Source organism: Bos indicus, chromosome 8 (assembly GCF_029378745.1).
Source record: "Bos indicus isolate NIAB-ARS_2022 breed Sahiwal x Tharparkar chromosome 8, NIAB-ARS_B.indTharparkar_mat_pri_1.0, whole genome shotgun sequence".
Classification (NCBI taxonomy): domain Eukaryota; kingdom Metazoa; phylum Chordata; class Mammalia; order Artiodactyla; family Bovidae; genus Bos; species Bos indicus.
In genome coordinates this window covers 48,169,366-48,192,355 of record NC_091767.1, presented here as the reverse complement: position 1 = coordinate 48,192,355, position 22,990 = coordinate 48,169,366, and the positions used below count along the sequence as shown (strand labels likewise).

Here is a 22,990-nt window from a genome sequence, read left to right as displayed (position 1 = left end):
TGTGACACATATAAAACAGCAGGAAGTCTTTATTCCTTCAATTCACTCAGTTGAGTCTGACTCTGCTACCCCATGGGCTGCAGCATGCCAGGCGTCCCTGTCCATTTATTTTTATTTTTTTCCTTAACAGTGTCATTTATTTTGTAGCTCCCTCCAGTTTTTAGAGCTGAGCTCTGTCCTGGTATGCACCTCATAAATGTCAGAAGTGAACTGAGTTATGGCGTATAACATCTCTCCACCCATAGAAGCACAACCTTCCTTTCTGATGTTGCTCTTAACCAGCTGTATTTATCCAAATGTACTTGGAATCATTTGTCATTTTTCACATTGCTACAGCTTTCCAGATCATATACAACCTCAATAAACATACAGATTTATTCTTCCATCTCTCTGTACTCTTTCTGGATCATTATCTTGGAAACCTGTGCTTAATTAACAGTATGTATTTCAGTTGTCATGGCTTGTCACGACTGTGGGTTGTTTTTGAAGAAAAACATGCATAAAAATTTCTTCCTTGAAGTTCATCAGTGACTATTTACCCTTTAATGCCATCTATTATCTTCTTGAGAACAAAAATTAAACTTCACCACTTTTATTTCCCATCTTATCCATTTTTTTGTGTGTGGTTGTGTGCCTCTTACAGATAGAGGACCAGTAAAACCACCTGTTTTCTTGCATGCAAATATTTCCAAAAGCCTAGTAGGCTTCAAAACGTAGACTAAAGCAGGAGTAGGAGGAATTAAAGAATGACAAGAGATGACTGCAGCATCTAGAGACAGTAACGTTTCTCTGCGGATATCACTGAGTTCCAAATAAAGACCAAGATAAAGTAATACATGGGCTTCCCTTGTGGGTCAGCTGGTAAAGAAAACGCCTGCAATGCAGGAGACCTGCGTTCGATCCCTGGGTTGGGAAGATCCCCTGGAGAAGGGAATGGCTACTCACTCCAGTATTTTGGCCTGGAGAACTCCATGGACTGTGCAGTCCAGGGAGTCACAAAGAGTGAGACATGACTGAGCGACTTTCACTTTCAAAGTAATGGATAGAAGAGTGCTAGAGGGATGCAGGTCCAGCTCCCCCGGTGGTGGTCCTGGGTGGACCAGTCCTCTCCTTCCCCAGACCCGTCAAGTCTCAGGCAAAACCCTTGCTCTAGATCTTTAAAGGACATGCCAGGAAGAAACTGGAGTCCAAGCAGGTCTAAGATGAAGAGCAAAAGAGAGTCTTAGAGAGTGTGAGAGCAAGAGAAAATAAGAAGAGGACAGAGCACAAGAGAGAGAGATGCAGAGAGAGTCTTTTAAAAAGATGAATCACTCTTCCAACCAAGCTACACATACACACTTCCCCAAAACACTTTGCAAGTCCCTCACCCTGGAAGTCCAAGCTTCCGCAGGCTGATTCACTACCTAAGCCCTAAATAAAACTGCTTAACCTAGTTCCGAAGGGGATTACTTTTAGCCTTAGTCACTCTTAGATTAGTATTTCCTTTATACTTGCAGTGGCCGCCTGTCTCGTCCACCCAAGGTGATTAATGGACTAACGTCACATTTCTGATGTCAAGTTTCTGACATCAACTTCATGAAGCCAGGTTTAAAAATAAAGTGCAAAGCCTTAATAAAATAGATTATAGCTTCAGGATTCTCATCCAGATTCAAACTGAAACAATTCCTTCATTCCTAGACCAGGTCATAGAAACATAAAGAAATCACAAGATATTAAAATGCAGCAGCTGTTTGCCAACCCTCAGCCACAAATAACCTTGAGGAGCAAGTATTATGCTTGCAGATCTTTGTGGAATGTAAGAAATTTTTGACTAATAATTTATGAGTGAAGACAATTGGTATATCACGTTTGATCTCCATAATGGCAGAGTAAGAAAAATGAACATAATTTTATACATAAGCAAACTGAAGTTCAGAGGAGGTAAGTGATACCCTAATGATCACCCAGCAAGAACCAAAAATTATAACTCAGGCCTCCTAATTCATAGTCTAGTGCTTGCCTGAAAGTATGTATGGGCAAAATGTTGGCTCCTCCAAGACTTATGACAAAGAAATATATCCCCTTACAATCAATACTATAAAAAGCCTCCCACAAAAATATGCTTAAATTTATACTCACCCCAGAAAGCATAGTCACCTTATTAAAAAATCAAGATTGCTTGGACTTTTCTCCTCCCAAGTTAAAAGAAAGACAATAATCAAGAATTAGAGGACTTCCCCGGAGGCACAGTAGATAAAGAATCCACCTGCCAATGCAGGGGACACAGATTGATCCCTGGTATGGGAAGATTCCACATGCCTCAGAGCAATAAAGCCTGTGAGCCACAACTACTGAAACTCACACTCCTAGAGCCTGTGCTCCACATCAAAGAGTAGCCCCCACTCACCACAACTAGAGAAAGCCCATGAGCAGCAATGAAGACCCAATGCATCCAAATCTAACTAAATAAAAAAATAAACAGTTCAGTTCAGTTCAGTTGTTCAGTCGTGTCTGACTCTGCGACCCAATGGACTGCAGCACACCAGGTTTCCCTGTCCATCGCCAACTCCTGGAGTTTACTCAAACTCATGTCCATTGAGTTGGTGATGCCATCCAACCATCTCATCCTCTGTTGTCCACTTCTCCTCCTGCCTTCAATATTTCCCAGCATCAGGGTCTTTTAGAAGGAATCAGTTCTTTGCATCAGGTGGCCAAAGTTTTGGAGTTTCAGCTTCAGCATCAGTCCTTCCAATGAATATTCAGGACTGATTTCCTTGAGGATGGACTGGTTGGATCTCCTTGCAGTCCAAGGGACTCTCAAGAGTCTTCTCCAATACCACAGATCAAAAGCATCAATTCTTTGTCATTCAGCTTTATTTTATAGTCCAACTCTCACATCCATACATGACTACTGGAAAAAACATAGCTTTGACTGTGGCTAAGTCACTTCAGTCGTGTCCAACCCTGTGCAACCCATAAACGGCAGCCCACCAGGCTCCCCTGTCCCTGGGATTCTCAAGAACACTGAGAACAAGTCCAGGCAAGAACACTGGAGTGGGTTGCCATTTCCTTCTCCAATGCATGAAAGTGAAAAGGGAAAGTGAAGTCACTCAGTTGTATCCAACTCTTAGCTACCCCATGGACTGCAGCCCACCAGGCTGCTCCGTCCATGGGATTTTCCAGGCAAGACTACTGGAGTGGGGTGCCATTGCCTTCTCCTAGCTTTGACTAGACAGACATTTGTTGGCAAACTAATGTCTCTGCTTTTTAATGTGCTGTCTAGGTTGGTTATAAATTTTCTTCCAAGGAGCAAGCATCTTTTAATTTCACGGCTGCAGTCACCATCTGCAGTGATTTTGGGGACCCCAAAAATAATATCTGTCACTGTTTCCACTGTCTCCCCATATATTTGCCATGAAGTGATGGGACCAGATGCCATGATCTTAGTTTTCTGAATGTTGAGCCTCAAGCCAAATTTTTCACTCTCCTATTTCACTTTCATCAAGAAGCTCTTTAGTTCTTCTTTGCTTTCTGCCATAAGGGTAGTGTCTGAGGTTACTGATATTTCTGAGGTTATTGATATTTCTGAGGTTATTGATATTTCTCCTGGCAATCTTGATTCCAGCTTGTGCTTCATCCAACCCAGCATTTCTCATGATGTACTCTGCATATAGGTTAAATAAGCAGGGTGACAACATACAACCTTGATGTACTCCTTTCCCGATTTGAAACCAGTCTGTTGTTCCACGTCCAGTTCTAACTGTTGTTTCCTGACCTGCATACTGATTTCTCAAGTGGCAGGTCAAGCGGTCTGGTATTCCCATCTCTTGTAGAATTTTCCAGAGTTTGCTGTGGTCCACACAGTCAAAGGCTTTCACATAGTCAATAAAGCAAAAGTAGATGTTTTTCTGGAACTGTTTTGCTTTTTTGATGATCCAGCAGATGTTGGCAATTTGATTTCTGGTTCCTCTGCCTTTTCTAAATCCAGCTTGAACATCTGGAAGTTTCATGGTTCAGGTACTGTTGAAGCCTGGCTTGGAGAATTTTTGAGCATTACTTTACTAGCATGTGAGATGAGTGTGGTTGTGCAGTAGTTTGAGCATTCTTTGGCACTGCCTTTCTTTGGGACTGGAATGAAAACTGACCTTTTCCAGCTAGTTCAAATCCTAAAAGCTATTTTTCAAATCCTAAAAGATGATGCTGTGAAAGTGCTGCACTCAATATGCCAGCAAATTTGGAAAACTCAGCAGTGGCCACAGGACTGGAAAAGGAAAAATAGAGGCCTAAATCAAACACAGAAATGGGAATCCAGAGGAAACAGGCAAAATATAGGAAGTAGAACAGGAAAAAACAAGTCACAAACAAAGGATGGGGAATCAAAACGATATTTGATTCTGAAAAGCAACACCAAAGGTATTAGGAAAATTACTTCCAAATATTTAACAAACAATGCCGGCCAAATTTTGTGGTGGTGATGGGCATTGTTTAGTCACTAAGTCGTGTCCAACTCTTGGGATCCAGTGGACTGTCGCCAGCCAGGCTCCTCTGTCCATGGGATTTTCCAGGCAAGAATACTGGACTAGTTTGCCATTTCCTTCTCCAGGGGATCTTCCTGACCCAGGGATCAAACCTAGGTCTCCTGCACTGCAGGCAGATTCTTTTCCAACTGAGCTACCAGGGAAGCCAAGTGTGAAGATAAAGACACTTTCATACAAGCAAGGGCACCAAAAATTTAGCTCAAGTGTCCTTTCTTAAGAAGCTACTATAATATGCGTTTCAGTAAAGGAGTTATAACAACAAAGGAAGGCAATATGGAATACAAAAAACAGGGACCCCACCAAAGGAAGTCACAGAACTGAGAGGCAGAGTGGTGACCAGCAATTCAGAATGGACCAAGGGGACTAAGGACAGCAATAGTCAACCTAGAACCACATATTCAGTAAATCTCTTTTCCTTTTTAGAAAAGATTTGGATTGCTTACCACCAAAAGACTAGAGAAACGTTAAGACATTCCTGAAGATAGAAAGGAGAGGATAAACAGGCTAAGGGGAGGGAAGTGGGAGGGATGTACAAGTGGGAGGGGACATGGGTAAACCTATGGCTGGTTCATGTTGATGTTTGGTAGAAACCAATGCAATACTGTAAAGCAATTGTCCTTAAATTAAAAATATTAAAATTAAAAAAAAAAAAGAAACAGGCTAGGATCCTGCTAAATATAAACACATAGAGATTGACTATATAAGTCAGTAAAAATAAAGTCTACTATGGGGGTGGGGGAATGGAAATAAAAGAAGATAGAATTAAAACCTTGACAAAAATAATGTGTAAGAAAAATGCCAAGATCCTTAAATTGGAGGGGGACATGGATTAACTTAGATTTTGTTAAATATGCATATTAAGATTATAAGGGTTAACAGTTAATAATTAAAACTTTATACCATCTTTGAAGTAAGAACTGCACTTAATTCATCACAGCACTGTTTACAACACCCAGGACATGGAAGCAACCTAGATGTCCATCAGCAGACAAATGGATAAGAAAGCTGTGGTACATATACACGATGGAATATTACTTAGCTATTAAAAAGAATGCATTCGAATCAATTCTAATGAGGGGGATGAAACTGGAGCCTATTATACAGAGTGAAGTAAGTCAGAAAGAAAAACACCAATACAGTATATTAACGCATATATATGGAATTTAGAAAGATAGTAACAATGACTCTGTATGTGAGACAGCAAAAGAGACACAGATGTAAAGAACAGACTTTTAGACTCTGTGGGAGAAGGTGAGGGTGGGATGATTTGAGAGAATAGCATTGAAACATGTATATTATCATATGTGAAACAGATCACCAGTCCAGGTTCGATGCATGAGACAGGGTGCTCAGGGCTGGTGCACTGGGATGACCTTGAGGGATGGGATGGGGAGGGAGGAGGGAGAGGGGTTCAGGATGGGGAACACATGTACACCCATGGCTGATTCATGTGAATGTATGGCAAAAACCACTACAATACTGTAAAGTAATTAGCCTCCAATTAAAATTAAAAAAAAAAAAAGAACTGCACTTAAGAGTAACCCAATAGCCCTAGCTAAAAAGAAACCTCTTCCTTATCAAAGAATTTCAGCTAGTAAATATAAAAGAAATAAAAAATTAGAAAGTGACCATTTTGCAGCCCCTAACTAAAAAAAAAAAAAAAAAAAAAAGGATCCAGCAAAGATTACCAATGAACAGTGAAACAACATTAAAAAATCGATAGAGAATGAAATATTTGCAAAGTAAATATTTCATGGGTCATTTGTGAGTCACAAGAGGAAAAACCAAACACTATGTTGAAGGCATTAGGCTTACCCCATCTGAACCAAATGATAAATATTCTCGTCACTATTTTAATGGAATGAGACATTATGTGCAACTTGACATGATGCAATGGGAAGTAAACAATATTTACTGTCTGTGATGTATAGTCTTGCCAAAAATGCTTAACCTGAATCTAATCAAGCCTTTGGCTCTTGTAATTTACAAGAAATACAGGGACTAGAAGAACGAGTTAAACATGACTACAAGGAAGCAGTCAAACCTAGAACTGGGGACATTCTACAAGACAACTGACCTGTCTTTAACTAGACAATGTCATAAAAAGAAAAGGTGAGTGTGGGAGGGAGGAGAGGAGTAGTCTAGATTCAGACACACTTAAGAGACACAAACCATAATGACCAAAAGCTACAGAGAGACCAAGATTTGATCCTTGTACACACTGCTGCTGCTACTAAGTCGCTTCAGTCGTGTCCGACTCTGTGTGATCCCGTAGATGGCAGCCCACCAGGCTCCCCCGTCCCTGGGATTCTCCAGGCAAGAACACTGGAGTGGGTTGCCATTTCCTTCTCCAATGCATGAAAGTGAAAAGTGAAAGTGAAGTCGCTGAGTCGTGCCTGACTCTTAGCGACCCCATGGACTGCAGCCTACCAGCCTCCTCCATCCTTGGGATTTTCCAGGCAAGAGTACTGGAGTGGGGTGCCATTGCCTTCTCCGCCTAGTACAAGCTAAGTAAGTGCAAAAGCTCTTTTGGAAACAGCTGGAGAAATCTGAATACAAATTTAGTACTGTCATATTAGAGAACTATAGATAATATCATTAAGTTTTGATGATAACATTGTAAACATGTACAAATGGCTCTTATTTTTAAGAGACCCCCATTAAACTATTTAAAAAGCAAGTCTTAAAAAAATAAAATAAAATAAAAAATAAAAAGCAAGTCTTTTTGCAATTTACTTTTAAATATGTAAAGAAAAAATAAATATATGAAGCAATTATGGCAAAAGGTTAGTATTTGTTAAACATAAAAGATGTTTTCTCACTAAACTAGTGCTTCTCACACTTTAACATGCTCATGAATCAACTGGGGTCTTGTTCACATGCAGATTCTGACTCAGCAGTTCTGGGCTAGGCCTAAGAGTCTGCATTTCTAACAGGCACTCAAGTGATACCAAAGCTATTGCTTCATGGACCACATTTTCTGTAGCAAGATGTTACAGTATTTTTTATGCATTTCTGACTGACTGACAAAATAAGTAAAGTTGTTCACTAAAGAAAAAGAAATGAGTGCATAAAATTCAAAACAGACGAAACAAAGTCAAAGTGAAAGTAAATTCTGAAGGAAGTATCACCAACAAAGCCCATTCTGGATAATAAAGTAAAGTCTAACCTTTTTTTTTTTCTTTTCCTTTATGCTTGGCATTCACTTGCTTGTAGGATGCTGCGTCCAGAAGCCCTGCAACCAACACTCCCAGTGAGAAATGGCTGGGTCTATGCTTCCTCATAGGGGCAGGAGGCCTGAACCCAAGATGGCAGCAACGGGCCGTGTGCAGAGACGCTGGGCCTGGAGCTGGATCCTGAGCAGCACAGCTGCACCCAATCTGTAAGAATTCCACCCCCTCCCCTCCCCTCCTGAGGGACAAGAACCCTATAAAGTAGCCCCACCCACAGCTACTCAGGAGAGCAAGTACTCTAACGTGTGTCCATTCTTTGACAGAGGAATAAAACTTTCCCTTGCTTCTGAACCAAGCTTGGTCTCATTCTACTGGCTCCAACCACACTGGGCAGGAAGACCCTTGTTGGGTTCCAGCTCTAAAGGGTCAGAAAGAAAAGCAGTAGTAGAAAAAAGGAAGGAATATGGGAAACAGCAGGATGAGACAGCAAAAGATAACTCAGAAATAAATCTAGGTACATCTAGGAGTCACACACAAAAAATTAACTTAATTTACCAGTTAAAAGACTGAGATTGTCAAACTGGAAAAACTAGTAGTAAAAGAACTGAAATATATGGCACTAACCAAAATAAAAGCTTTTGTAGCCATAGTAATGCAAAACAGAATTCAAGCCAAAAAATACCAGGTTGAAGAAGTTCCCCAGGTTGAAAAGTTTTCAAGTACTATACTGTGGAAATCTTATAAAATGAAATACTCTTGAGAGCAGTGAAAAGGAACAAACCAGAGTAAAAACAATAGATTATAAAAAGATGTGAGAATTGCCCAGCAGTCCAGTGGTTAGGACTCTGGGCTTCCACTGCCGAGGGCCTGGGTTCAGTCCTTGATCGGGGAAATAAGACCACACAAGCTACCTGGCACAGCCAAAAAAAAAAAAGTGTGCAATATGATACCATTTCTATAAAGTATAAAACCAGGCAAAAAAGATATGCACATACATGTATATGTATATAAAGTATGCAAACACATGTGTGCACATGTGTGTGGTTTAGGAATACACAGACATATGGGAAAATTAAAAAGAAGTGCGTGGGAATGACAGAACATGAATTCAGAATAGTGGATCCTTCTCAGGGAAGGGAAACATGGGTGTAGCCTGGAAACATTTTATGTATTAAATGGCTCTGGGATTTATTACACTTGTCTTTGTATTTCATATTTTTTTCAAAGATGATGGAATGAGAACATGTACTCACTCACCGTTGGTTTAAATCCCATTGTAATGACAGAAAAAAAAATATTTTTAAAAGAATGAATTCCTAATAGCTCCAGAAGCAACAGCAAAAAGGGGACACAAGCCATCAGACTAAAACAGTGGGAGTTCTTAGCGTAATAAAAGTAGAGAAACCCATAGCAGGCCAAAGAAAAGAGCAGTCCCCCAGGAGAGACTTGAAACTCAGTCATGACTTAAAGCACAACTTGGTTGCTAATACCCTGAAAACTCTCCAAAGGCAACTGAACAGCTGAATTAATTAATTAAGGGATTCACCTGCAGCAGTCATGGTAGACTACCTGGGCCAAACTGTCTTCTCTTTCTTGCTTCTCCCCATGACGCCTGCCCTCCTCTCCCCTCCTTTTCCAGCCACTGAGCAGTAGCCAGCAATGATTTTTGAGTCCAGTGTAAAAACTCAATGATTTTCTAACCCAAAGCTATGTAAAATATCAGCTGAATCAGGCTTACAGATATATTTTGTTTGGTCTGCAGAACACTTACTGAAAACTTAAAGAAAAATCCAAATTTTCAACATCTTGGAAAACAAAACAGTAAGGACAAGCACCTTGGGTCCCTCATTCCTGAATGACCACACTGCAGCATCTCAGTTTTCTGCTCTACAGGAGCTGAAGTTTCCACCAGTCCTTGGCCTGTCTGGCCTTTGCTGTTATTTTCATTTTTATTTCTGCCTTAGATCGTGTTCCCAGACCTTTCTGCTGTGCTTGCTAAGTGTTAGGTTTTTCAGGCCTTTTCTCTGGAGATTCTGATTTAGGGAATGTTATGGATTGAACTGTGCCCTTAAAATTCATATGTTGACATTCTAATCCCTAAGTCCCTCAGAAGGTGACTTTATTTGAAGATAGAGTCTTTACAAAGGTAATCAAGTAAAAATAAGGTCACTAAGGTGAGCCCTAATCCAATATGACTGGTGTCCTTGTAAAAAGGGAAAATTAGGACACAGAGACTCCCATGGAGGGAAGATGATGCAAAGACAGAGAGACAATAGCCATCAACAAGCCAAGGAGGGGACTTCCCTGGCAGTCCAGTGGCTAAGACTCCTCACTCCCAATGCAGGGGACCTGGGTTCTATCCCTGGTCAGGGAACTAGATCTCACTCACTGCAACCAAATAAATAAACTTAAAAAAAAAAAGCCAAGGAGAGATGCTTGGAATAGGATCTTCCCTCAGAGCCTCAGAAGAAACCAGCCCAGCTGACCCCACACTTTGATTTGGGACTTCCAGCTTCAGAACTGTGAGAAATTTCTCTTGCTTAAGTCACCCACTTGTGGTATTTGTCATGGCAGCCCTCACAAATTAATATAGTGTACTTGGTATCAAGTCCAGAAATTTGTGCTTTTAATAAATGCAACAAACATGGCCACATGTTGGAATGATCTGTGGAGCTTTTTTAAAAAAGAAAAAGATACTGATCCTGGGGTTCCAATTCCAGAGATTCTGACCTCACTGGTCTAGGGTGGAGCCTCAACATCAGGATTTTCTGAATCTTCCCAGGTGACTGTATGGAAAGCGTGTTTGAGAAAAACCAGCTGGAGAACACTCTTTTTTAATGCCAGATTTGATATTAATATAACAGTTATATTTTAGTTCACAGTTTTTCATTTCTTAGTTTTCTCATCTGTAAATACTGTTGATAGTTATCACTTATTAGGGCCCTTTGATGTGCTAGGCACTTTGTAAGTTGTCTCATTTCACCACTGCTGCTGCTGCTAAGTCACTTCACTTGTGTCGGACGCTGTGCGATCCCATAGACGGCAGCCCACCAGGCTCCCTGTCCCTGGGATTCCCCAAGCAAGAACACTAGAGTGGGCTGCCATTTCCTTCTCCAATGCGTGAAAGTAAAAAGTGAAAGTAAAGTTGCTCAGTCGTGTCTGACTCTTCGTGACCCCACAAACTGCAGCCTACCAGGATCCTCTGTCCATGGGATTTTCCAGGCAAGAGTACTGGAGTGGGGTGCCGTTGCCTTCTCCGATTTAAGCACTGCTGCTGCTGCTAAGTCACATCAGTCGTGTCCGACTCTGTGTGACCCCCATAGACGGTACCCAACAGGCTCCTCTGTCCCTGGGATTCTCCAGGCAAGAATACTAGAGTGGGTTGCCATTGCCTTCTCCAGATTTAACCACTAACAGTCCCTAAATTTGATTCTTCTCTACAGTTGAGGCAAGTGGGCTCCATGAGATTAAATAGTCAGTTGAAGGTCACACAGGCTCTTAAGTGTCAGTCTATAAACCAGTGTCTTTCCACATTACTATTAAGTCTTCCAGGAAAATAGGTTAAACCAGGTGACCTCTAAAAATGCATCCAGTTAAAAAACTCTTTACTAAGTTTAAAAAATATTTTTAGAGTTTTTTCAAAAACTCTTTAAGATTCTTGTGCCTCTGCCTACAAACCCCAGAACCTTCTACTTCTAATCACAAATAAATGAATGAAATGGATTCTGTCTGTTTTACTTTTTAAGGCAGGAAATTATTAACAATTTACTTAAATCTATTTCATGGTAATGAAAAATAAAGCAACAGTAGCACATATAAAACAGAGCCCTGGTGGGTCAAGACAGTCAAAGGTGAACATTCATGATGAATTATTGTTGTCCATAATCTAATGAGACTCAGTGGCTTAAGTATCCATTTCCTCTAGTGGCCTAAGGGAAACTATTTCCTGCCATAGACCCTGGGATTACTGCAGTAATCTCTCTCTCTTTTTTTTTTTTTGGCCATGTCATGTGGCTTGCGAGATCTTAGTTCCCCAATCAGGGGTCAAATCTGTGTTCTGCAGTGGAATCGCAGAGACCTAACCACTGGACCAGCAGGGAAGTTCCATCACAGTAATCTCTTTAAAGATGTTTTATGTTAAAACATGCATTGTATGCCATATCTTTCTCATAATTTTTGCCATTTAATTTGCAAAAGGATAATGGCATGTCTTTGAGTTCATCCATTTCTTTCATTTCATATTTATGGAGGGCCCACCATATGCAGACCCTATTTGAGGGGCTTGGGGTCCACTGGGGAACCAAACTGTCTGCCTGCCCTCATGGAGCCTAGGGAGACAACAGTCAATGAGAATGTCAGTAACTGAGAAAATCACAGATTTTGAAAAATGCTAGGAAAAGAAAAAAACAGGATGAGGAAATGTAGTTTCTAGGGAAGAATTGGAGAAGGCAATGGCACCCCACTCCAGTACTCTTGCCTGGAAAATCCCATGGATGGAAGAGCCTGGTGGGCTGCAGTTCGTGGGGTCGCTAAGAGTCAGACACGACTGAGCAACTTCACTTTGTTTTCACTTTCATGCATTGGAGAAGGAAGTGACACCCCACTCCAGTGTTCTTGCCTGGAGAATCCCAGGGACGGGGGAGCTTGGTGGGCTGCCGTCTATGGGGTCACACAGAGTCAGACACGACTGATGTGATTTAGCAGCAGCAGCAGCAGGGAAGAATACTTCAGATAAGGAGGTCAGGGAAGACCTCTCTGAAGAAGGGATATTTGATTTGAAACCTGAATAGAAGGAACATACCTCAACATAATAAAAGCTATATATGACAAACCCACAGCAAACATTATCCTCAATGGTGAAAAATTGAAAGCATTTCCTCTAAAGTCAGGAACAAGACAAGGGTGCCCACTTTCACCATTACCATTCAACATAGTTTTGGAAGTTTTGGCCACAGCAATCAGAGCAGAAAAAGAAATAAAAGGAATCCAAATTGGAAAAGAAGAAGTAAAACTCTCACTATTTGCAGATGACATGATCCTCTACATAGAAAACCCTAAAGACTCCACCAGAAAATTTCTAGAACTAATCAATGACTATAGTAAAGTTGCAGGATATAAAATCAACACACAGAAATCCCTTGCATTCCTATACACTAATAATGAGAAAACAGAGAGAGAAATTAAGGAAACAATTCCATTCACCATTGCAACAGAAAGAATAAAATACTTAGGAATATATCTACCTAAAGAAACTAAAGACCTATATATAGAAAACTATAAAACACTGGTGAAAGAAATCAAAGAGGACACTAATAGATGGAGAAATATACCATGTTCATGGATTGGAAGAATCAATATAGTGAAAATGAGTATACTACCCAAAGCAATTTATAGATTCAATGCAATCCCTATCAAGCTACCAACAGTATTCTTCACAGAGCTAGAACAAATAATTTCACAATTTGTATGGAAATACAAAAAACCTCGAATAGCCAAAGCGATCCTGAGAAAGAAGAATGGAACTGGAGGAATCAACCTACCTGACTTCAGGCTCTACTACAAAGCCACAGTTATCAAGACAGTATGGTACTGGCACAAAGACAGAAATATAGATCAATGGAACAAAATAGAAAGCCCAGAGATAAATCCACGCACCTATGGACACCTTATCTTTGACAAAGGAGGCAAGAATATACAATGGATTAAAGACAATCTCTTTAACAAGTGGTGCTGGGAAATCTGGTCAACCACTTGTAAAAAGGCCACAATGAAAGGCCTAGGGGCCTTGGCAAGGAATGTGTATCTCAGGTTACTGATATTTCCCCTGGCAATCTTGATTCCAGTTTGTGCTTCATCCAGTCCTGAATATTCATTGGAAGGACTGAGGCTGAATCTGAAGCTCCAATACTTTGGCCTTCCAATACTTTGGCCTTCGAATGCTAAGAACAAACTCATCAGAAAAGACCCTGATGCTGGGAAAGATTGAAGGCAGAAGGAGAAGGGGCCGACAGAGGATGAGATGATTGGATAGATAGCACTACCGTCTTGATGGACATGAATTTGAGCAAGCTGTGGGAGTTGGTAATGGACAGGAAGCCTGGCATACTGCAGTCCACAGGGTCACAAAGAGTTGGACACAACTGAGCAACTGAACTGAATTGATCGCTGTAGTGACTGAATGCAACAGCTACTTGATCTCCCAATGCCTTGTTCTCTTCCTGTCCTTCATCTCATGTCCACACAGTGATAATCTGAATAATCTTGATGCTGCCTTAATATGGAATTATATTTCCCATTTGCCATTGACAAATACAGTATCTCTATTTCTTCAAATAGATGTGCAATCCAGACCCAGAACCCATTCTGAGTGTTTATTTCCTAGACACTAGGGCTACTTATTGGAGAAGGCAATGGCCACCCACTCCAGTACTCTTGCCTGGAAAATCCCATGGACGGAGGAGCCTGGTAGGCTGCAGTCCATGAGGTCGCTAAGAGTTGGACACGACTGAGCGACTTCATTTTCACTTTTCACTTTCATGCATTGGAGAAGGAAATGGCAACCCACTCCAGCACTCTTGCCTGGGGAATCCCAGGGATGGCGGAGCCTGGTGGGCTGCCGTCTATGGGATCGCACAGAGTCAGATACGACTGAAGCGACTTAGCAGCAGAAGCAGGGTTACTTAAGAGAGCAATTTTTATGTCAGTCAAGATTCCAGAAAAAAATAGATGACTCACTAAAATTGGATAATTTAAAGAGAGTTTTTAAGAGACTATTTATAAGGATATGAGCTGAGTATAGGGAACCTACAGAGCACAGATTGTGCCCTGAGGCTAGGAACAGCATGGCATCGTTACCACCCTAGACCTGAAGGAGATATGAGAATGTCTTTCCAGAACTGGAATGCAGAAAACTGGAAGGCAGAGACGTCTACACACAGAGAACCATCAGATCCTCTCTCTGCTTTTTCTCAGCCTGCCCATGGAAACTCCAAAGGGAAGAAATCAGGGGAATAATCTGAACTCTTCTTTCAAGGATACACATGGAAGGAATCTAATAGGAAGGCCAAGGGTAAGGACATTCATGCACAACCCTTAAGGTCAGGCTCCCAGATCACAGTGCAGGGGCAGCAGAATACAGTAACCTAGGGGAACAAAGGGAAGATACCTCGTGGTTTTTAAAACTTAACTTTTGTGTTTTTATGTTCAGTTCAGTCACCAGTTGTGTCTGACTTTGTGACCCCATGAACTGCAGCACGCCAGGCCTCCCTGTCCATCACCAACTCCCGGAGTTCACCCAAACCCATGTCCATTGAGTCAGTGATGCCATCCAACCATCTCATCCTCTGTCATCCCCTTCTCCTCCTGCCCTCAATCTTTCCCAGCATCAGGATCTTTTCAAATGAGTCAGCTCTTCGCATCAGGTGGCCAAAGTATTAGAGTTTCAGCTTCAACATCAGTCCTTCCAATGAACACCCAGAACTGATCTCCTTTAGGATAGACTAGTTGGATTTCCTTGCAGTCCAAGGGACTCTCAAGAGTCTTCTCCAACACCACAGTTCAAAAGCATCAATTCTTCGGCGCTCAGCTTTCTTTATAGTCCAACTCTCACATCCATACATGACCACTGGAAAAACCATAGCCTCGACTGGATGGACCTTTGTTGACAAAGTAATGTCTCTGCTTTTTAATATGCTAAACTACCTGGGGCAGAAACTGTCTTACCCTTTCATGGATTCTCCCATAGCACCTGGGACAGTTTAGCATGAGTGAATGAATGACAGTACTTCAATGTTCAGAGCTGTGCCATAACATGTCCACAGATCCATTTATAAGGCATGATAAAAACAAATTATCTGAAGAAAAAATCTGCCCTATGTATTCTGCCCAATTCCAATGGAAGGACATCAAAGTGACTGGAGCATAATGAAACAGAGCACAGCATTTCAAAATGACTGACTCAGGGAAAACTCTGACAGCATTTAATGTAGTCCCAGCTGAATAAAGATTTCAGCTCTCCTTGAATGATTTCAGCTCTCCTTGAGTGATTTCATAGGTAGGCGGCAGCCAGTCCAGCCTCTGCTTTTGATTAGCAGGGCTTAAGATGAAATCATATCTCTCAGCGTGTGCCTTTAAAGTGATAGCTGAGTAATGGATGGTAATTTCCCATCTATTATGATAAGGCTCCCTTCCAATGGGTTTTTGTGCATTCTGCTAAGTGACTCTGGTTTTCATTTCCCCAACACATTTTTCTTCCCTTAAATGCCCTTCTAATATGCCTTATTTTGACACTGAATGGCTTAGTACAATTTGCAAAGATTTGTTTGTCTCTGCTATAGATTGATTCTTCTGATCTCTCCTCGATTTGTTAGGATGCATTTGACCTCCTCACACTCACAGGAAAGGTGATGAGGTCTCTTTCTGCAGATAATAAAGAACAGGCAGTTTCATTTCTTAGATTCATTACAAGATTCGAAGAACAAGGAAGAGATAGCAGAGGGTTGCCCTCCCTAAGAGAATCAATTACCCAAGTATATTGCTGCACAATGGCACCCTGGTCACATACAAATATTCAAAACAAACAAGAGTTTTAAATATACAGAGATCATGCCATGACCTTCTTAACTTGGAGTCACAGAGATTGATATACTGTACTCTGAAGCTTGGGGCTTCCCTGGTGGCTCAGAGGTTAAAGTGTTTGCCCACAATGCAGGAGACCTGGGTTCGATCCCTGGGTCGGGAAGATCCCCTGGAGAAGGAAATGGCAACCCATTCCAGTGTTCTTGCCTGGAGAATTCCAGGGACAGGGGAGCCTGGTGGGCTGCTGTCTATGGGGTCGCACAGAGTCGGACACGACTGAAGCAACTTAGCAGTAGCAGCAGCAGCAGCATTCTATTGTAAGCATATACTACAATTCATTCTATCATTGATGGGCTTTCCTTTGAATAAAATTGAACAAATTGCAGATGAATATTTAATAAAGCGTGTGTGTGTGTGCTCAGTAGCGCCTGACTCTTTGCAGCCCCATAGACTGCAGCCTGCCAGGCTCCTCTGCCCATGGGATTTTCCAGGGAAGAATACAGGAGTGGGTTGTCATTTCCTACACCAGGGTATCTTCCTGACCTCAGGATCAAACTCCTGCATCTCCTGCACTGGCAGGCAGATTCTTTACCACTACATCACAGAATTACCTGTTACCAGAAGTTAAAAAATGCATTTTCCTCCTCTGTGCCCATCCAGGAGCAGAGTTTTGAAAATGCCTTTCTATTATAGCGACACCTAGTGGCCTAAGAAGGCTGTGGGTCTGGATGCCCACATTTACATTTGGAAATAGTAACTTTCAGTGGTAACAGACAGCACCTAGATGTCCATCAGAACCACATCACAATGTCTGGGTCCCACCAGAAATCATTTAAATCAGATTCTTTGGTGGGTAAAGTTCAGGACTGGTAGGTTACAAAAGCTGCCTAGGTGATTTTAATGCACAGCCATGACTGAGAACTACTGATATAGATGACTGGTTCTCAAAATTTTGCCGAACATCAGAGTCCCCTGGAGGCCTTGCTAAAACACAGATTGCTGGACCCCATCCCAAGTGTATTTCAGTGTGTCTGAGGTGATGCCCAAGAATTTGCACTTCTAACAAGTTCCCAGGTGATGCTGATGCTGCTTGTCCTGGGACTACATGATGAGAACTACTGATCTAGATCAACTCTGTTATTTTACATAAGGAGAAATTACAGGCCAGGCAGTTGAAGTAATTTACTGGAGTCATGGAGCCAGTTAGTGACAAAGTTATAATTAGAATGGAGCCTCACAATCACTTTTCCTTTCATCTGATAGAACCAAAATTGGATATCTCAGAATGCTATGTAATCTGAAGCTACATGAAAAGAGAGACTTCCACCCACCGAAAAACAAAATAAGGAGACATTTAAGGGGTGGGTGAAGGTAACCTTTTTTCACAAGCCTATTTGCAAGACCTAAGAATGCTGAGCAAGTGAGTAGATCATATACTCTAGACCCAGGACTTGAGGAGGGTAGGAGAGATGGGGAACGGAGATTATGGGGTTGCCTTTAGCAGCTTGAACACTGACCCCTGCCCAGGAAAGGCTGCATTTGCCTTTCAGTATCCCTCCCACTTCTTCCCTCCTTCAGCTACCTCCCAAAGGCTAAGTGCTGCTACCCAAATGGGTTACATGGCCACAAGCCATTCCGTCAGGATTCAGGGACTCCTGCCAATAGTTTGTTTCTCCCACATCTTTCACATAGCACAAGATTTAATCTGTCCTCCTGTTTCCCCATGGATCCTAAATGTCACCCGTATTTGCCCCTTACAATAGAATTTTTTCAAATATGGCTAGCTTGTCTCCACATCTGAAGTTTAAACAGCTCTGTGCCTGAGGGCTAGTAGTACCAGGCTGTCCAGGAGGGCGAGTGCATCCTCCTAGCTATGCTAATCATACTGTAATGACAACTGACAGCGTAAATGGACCCTGGCCTGCAGAGCCATTTCTGCCTTCCCTACTGGCTCCCCAAATTAGCTGGTATCAACTCTGTAGAACTTTGCCTAGTAGACTGGAGGATCAGTACTTTAACACACATCACAGGAGATTCTAATGTACACCCAGGTCTGGGGACCACTACCCAATATCACATCTCAATTGCTTTTTTTTTTTTTGACAGAGGGTATGGTTACTGGCATGATACAGCGATCTTAGTGTCCACACTTTTGAGCAGTGGAGAAAATATTTTCAGCTCAGGATTCAAATAGGAACAAATTCATTCTAAAAAAGAAGAGAAAAAAAAACTTCATCAGGCAGACTGCAGGAGTAGGGCATTTTTATATGTGACATTTTTAAAATGTTTTCTATAGAAAACAACTGATGTAGACTCATTTAGAATAAGAACATAGGCAAAGACTTAACAGTTCTCTGACGCACGGCAAAAAGTGGCCATCCAATCCAGTGGTGGGCAAGAGTCACCTTGAAAATAAAGCGACTAAATAAGTCTCATGATGGACCAAACTGATTCCAGTTACTAAAACAGTTATACACCATTTTCTTAGGAAGAACCAGAAGCTGATATGAGAATCTACATTTGGCTTTTATGATTTGCTGTATACACAGTTTTCATTATTGAAGGTCGATCCAGTTATTCTTTTGGACCCTTCATGAAGTGCCTGGTTGAACCACCTCCTCCAACCATGTTTATTTACAGACACACACATTTATCAGATCAGATCAGTCGCTCAGTCATGTCCGACTCTTTCCAACCCCATGAATCGAAGCACGCCAGGCCTCCCTGTCCATCACCAACTCCCGGAGTTCACTCAGACTCATGTCCATTGAGTTGGTGATGCCATCCAGCCATCTCATCCTCTGTCGTCCCCTTCTCCTCCTGCCCCCAATCCCTCCCAGCATCAGACTCTTTTCCAATGAGTCAACTCTTCGCATGAGGTGGCCAAAGTACTGGAGTTTCAGCTTTAGCATCATTCCTTCCAAAGAAATCCCAGGGCTGATCTCTTTCAGAATGGACTGGTTGGATCTCCTTGCAGTCTAAGGGACTCTCAAGAGTCTTCTCCAACACCACAGTTCAAAAGCATCAATTCTTCGGCGCTCAGTCTTCTTCACAGTCCAACTCTCACATCCATACATGACCACAGGAAAAACCATAGCCATGACTAGACGAACCTTTGTTGGCGAAGTAATGTCTCTGCTTTTGAATATGCTATCTAGGTTGGTCATAACTTTCCTTCCAAGGAATAAGCGTCTTTTAATTTCATGGCTGCAGTCACCATCTGCAGTGATTTTGGAGCCCAGAAAAATAAAGTCTGACACTGTTTCCCCATCTATTTCCCATGAAGTGATGGGACTGGATGCCATGATCTTCGTTTTCTGAATGTTGAGCTTTAAGCCAACTTTTTTGAGCTTTAAGCCAACACACATTTATACACATAACCAAATAGTGAAATCCCACTTTGACTTAAAGATAGTGAAAGCCATTTTTCACATTCTCAACAGATGCCGCTCCCCTCTTTTCCCCAGTCATACTGGACATGCCCACAGTATAATCACCATAAAAACTCCTAACATGAAATTTCATACGAACTTACCTTCTGTGGCAATGTGCTAAACTAATACATGCTCTCTGTATGTCTTCCAGTTCTAAATATCTACCCAAACAAAATTGCATGCACGAAGGTTGTTCTAAAATTTTCATAAATGATGTAGCCTGTAGCTGGGAGGAGCAGTGGACAGTTTGTCAGGCTTCAGAACTGCAAGCTTCCGTAGCAACTGAGGGATTATTGTGTCTCTACACTGATAATTCCTTAATGTGAATAATCATATTTTTAAACTGAATTATATTTATATATCTGCCACAGACTGGTATAAAAGTATTTCTCAGTGGTGAGCTAAAAATAACCCCAGCTTAGGAAACAGGGTTGTTCTTCATGTGGATGACTCTGTGCCGAAAGCATGGGAACAGGCTAGAAATGGATGAGGGAAGATGGACTGTGGTCTGCCCTGGCCTCAGGTGGTAACAAAGCTTTTGGTCTTTTTATTTCTTTTTTTTTTTTAATTAAATTTATAAATTTAATTAAAAAAAAAAGTATTTCTACATTATACCTGATAAAGGATTTGTATATAGACTATATATAAAGAAATCTTACAATAGTAATAAAAGCAACCCAATTTTTAAAATAGGCAAAGAAGATATACCACTGGCTGATAAGCATATGAAAAGATGCAGAGTCAACATTAGTCATTAGGAATATGCAAATTAAAACCACAATAAACTTCACACCCACTAGAACAGTGGCAAATCAACATGGATCAACAGTGTTGTTGAGGATATGGAACTCCTACATGTGGAACATGTGGACCCCTTGACACTGATGGCAGGATTATAAAATGGTGAGGCCACTCTGAAAAAGTACGGTAGTTTCTTAAAAATTAAATATAAATTTACCATAGGATCCGTCAATCTCACTCCTAGGTGAGAACACTCAAGAATGTCCACATAAACACAAGGCAAATGTTCACGATAGCATTACTCATAATAGCCATCAAGTAGAAACAGTATAAATTGGAATGGGTAAACAAAATCAGTATGCCCATATGACGGGATATTATCCAGCAAAAAAGAATGATGAAGTACTGACACATGTTACAACAAGGATCTATCTCAAAAATGTTATGTGAGATGAAAATACCCAAACTTAATGACTACATATTTTATAATTTCAGCTATCTGAAAGGTTCATAAAAGGCAATTTTATAGATACAAAGATTAGCCGCCTGGGGCTGGGAATAGGAATGGGGAGCGAGTAAAACTGAGCATGACGGATCCTTTTGAAGTGATGCAAACAGACTAAAACTAGATCGTGATGATAAATGTACAACGCTGTAAACTTAGCAAATCATAAAATTATACACTTAAGTAAATTTTATTAACATATAAATTATACCTCAATAAAGCACTTAAAAAGTATAGAGATGGAATTATCACTCTGTTGTGAGAAAAGCTTTTACAGAATTTTACAGAATTTTAGCACAGTGAAGGCTGATACTTTTAGCAATGATTCTCAGCCATTTCCAAGACTAGAATCACTGTTCCAAGACAGTGACAGCCCTGCCTATTTATATAAATGAGTCAAACTTTGGCATAAATTGAGGAAATATAATTTTAAGAATACTATAAAATAATTAATAACTTATGCATTTAACTAATCCACATCTACACAAAAGAACAGTAGATACACATGTAAGACATATTACTTATTCAGTCTACTATCAATGCAGAGTTGCACTTGTGGATTCATAGGCTTCTTGAACACTGGTGGGTCAGCACCGAGTTGAAACTCCTTCAAAATCTTCATCATGCAGACTTTTTTAAGTAAAAAAATACCCAAGACAAATTTACTACTTTAAGTTCAATTCTATGGTAATTATCTTTGTCATCAGTTTACAGCTGGGAAGAACATGCCTGACTTTTGGGCTATAGGATAGGTATGTCCAACACGTGGACAAAATGTACTTAGGTGGATCACAGAAAGAGAGGAAGTCCTATGACTGGAAAAAGAGAAAGGTTGCCTGGTTGGATGCTTGTTCAAACATATAATGAAACTGTTCTGTGGATTTCTGTTTTGTCTCAAATCTGTCTCCAGGGCCCATTTCAGTTGTAACTGGGCATGTCACTACAGTTCTCCAGTACAAACCTGGTTATTAGGTAATTGTGACCATGCAGAGACGGCATGCTCCCACACGTCTTCCTTCCTCTGGGATTTTCATTTTCTGTAGGGATATCCTTTCAACTTTATGGATAGTGGCATAACATCATTAAGTATTTCCAGAACTACCAGTTGAGGATTTCCCACATATAAATCAATCTCTTAATGGGATCTGAAATGTACCATTACCATTGCCAAGAAATGGGTTCCAAAATTGTTTCCAAATTATTTATAAGAAACACTTGTTTCAGAAAGTCTTGTTTTCATGACTATACACTGGCAGCCACTCTTGCTGCACCTGCCTTGTTCAGCTGGTAGCCACAAGTGTTGCAAAGGCGGGAAACATAAGAGAAACTTATTTTTAAACAGCATCTAACTATTCAGTTGTACTTCCAAATAGTATGTTCAATAAGTATAATAAATACATCTTTCTTCCTGTTTTCTAGATGTTCTGGACACTGTATAGTGTATCAATTGTATTTTTCTAGAATAACCATTGGACCTATTGCTTTAAGTTTAGAGCATTTCAACAGAAAACACACGGAGTATACTATTTGAAAGTGTAAATAACATTGTTTAAAAGTCAGTTTATGTTTCCGGACTTTGTGGACATGCTGTAATATCCTCTGCTACGGGACGTCAGTTCTGTGCTGTAGGAGACCATCCTTCCTAATCTCAGCTGGTCCTGGCCATTTCCCCAGAGCCAATTCATTTCCTCTATCAGTCATTTAGGTCATTGTTCTCCATGTTATTGTGATTCCTCTTCATAATACTAAAAGAAAAAACAACTGTTTTACAGATTGAAGAAAATTACTCTGCAAATAAATTTGCGACTAAATAAGTGAAAATAAAAAGTAGGATAAGGTCATGCTCAACTGCACAAAAAAATTTGTAATTTAAAGTTCAGTGTCATGTAATATGCTTTTCTAATTTATATTTTTAATTCACTAGCTAATCTTAAAAATATAAAATTTTGATCCTTTGATTTACTAAAGATTCTGTTTTTCTGTGATATTAATTACAGTTGGCAATATGTTATTACTTAGTTTTAACAAAGAAATGAAGGGCAG

The 22,990-nt window shown here is 40.7% G+C and overlaps 1 protein-coding gene and 1 non-coding gene across 2 annotated transcripts in view; one reads left to right on the top strand and one right to left on the bottom strand.

Annotated features, from left to right (window-relative positions):
• Positions 1-13,167: 13,167 nt before the first annotated feature.
• C8H9orf85 (chromosome 8 C9orf85 homolog) overlaps positions 13,168-22,990 on the bottom strand; it is a 77,662-nt gene continuing 67,839 nt past the window's right edge. The window contains exon 6 of the mRNA XM_070794656.1: positions 13,168-22,692. Coding sequence (XP_070650757.1) covers positions 22,669-22,692 — 24 coding nt within the window. The 3' untranslated portion in view covers positions 13,168-22,668. The remainder of the gene's footprint in view (positions 22,693-22,990) is intronic.
• On the top strand, positions 20,063-20,178 carry LOC139184704 (small nucleolar RNA SNORA65). The gene has a single exon (XR_011568269.1). It is a non-coding gene; the product is annotated as a small nucleolar RNA SNORA65 (small nucleolar RNA).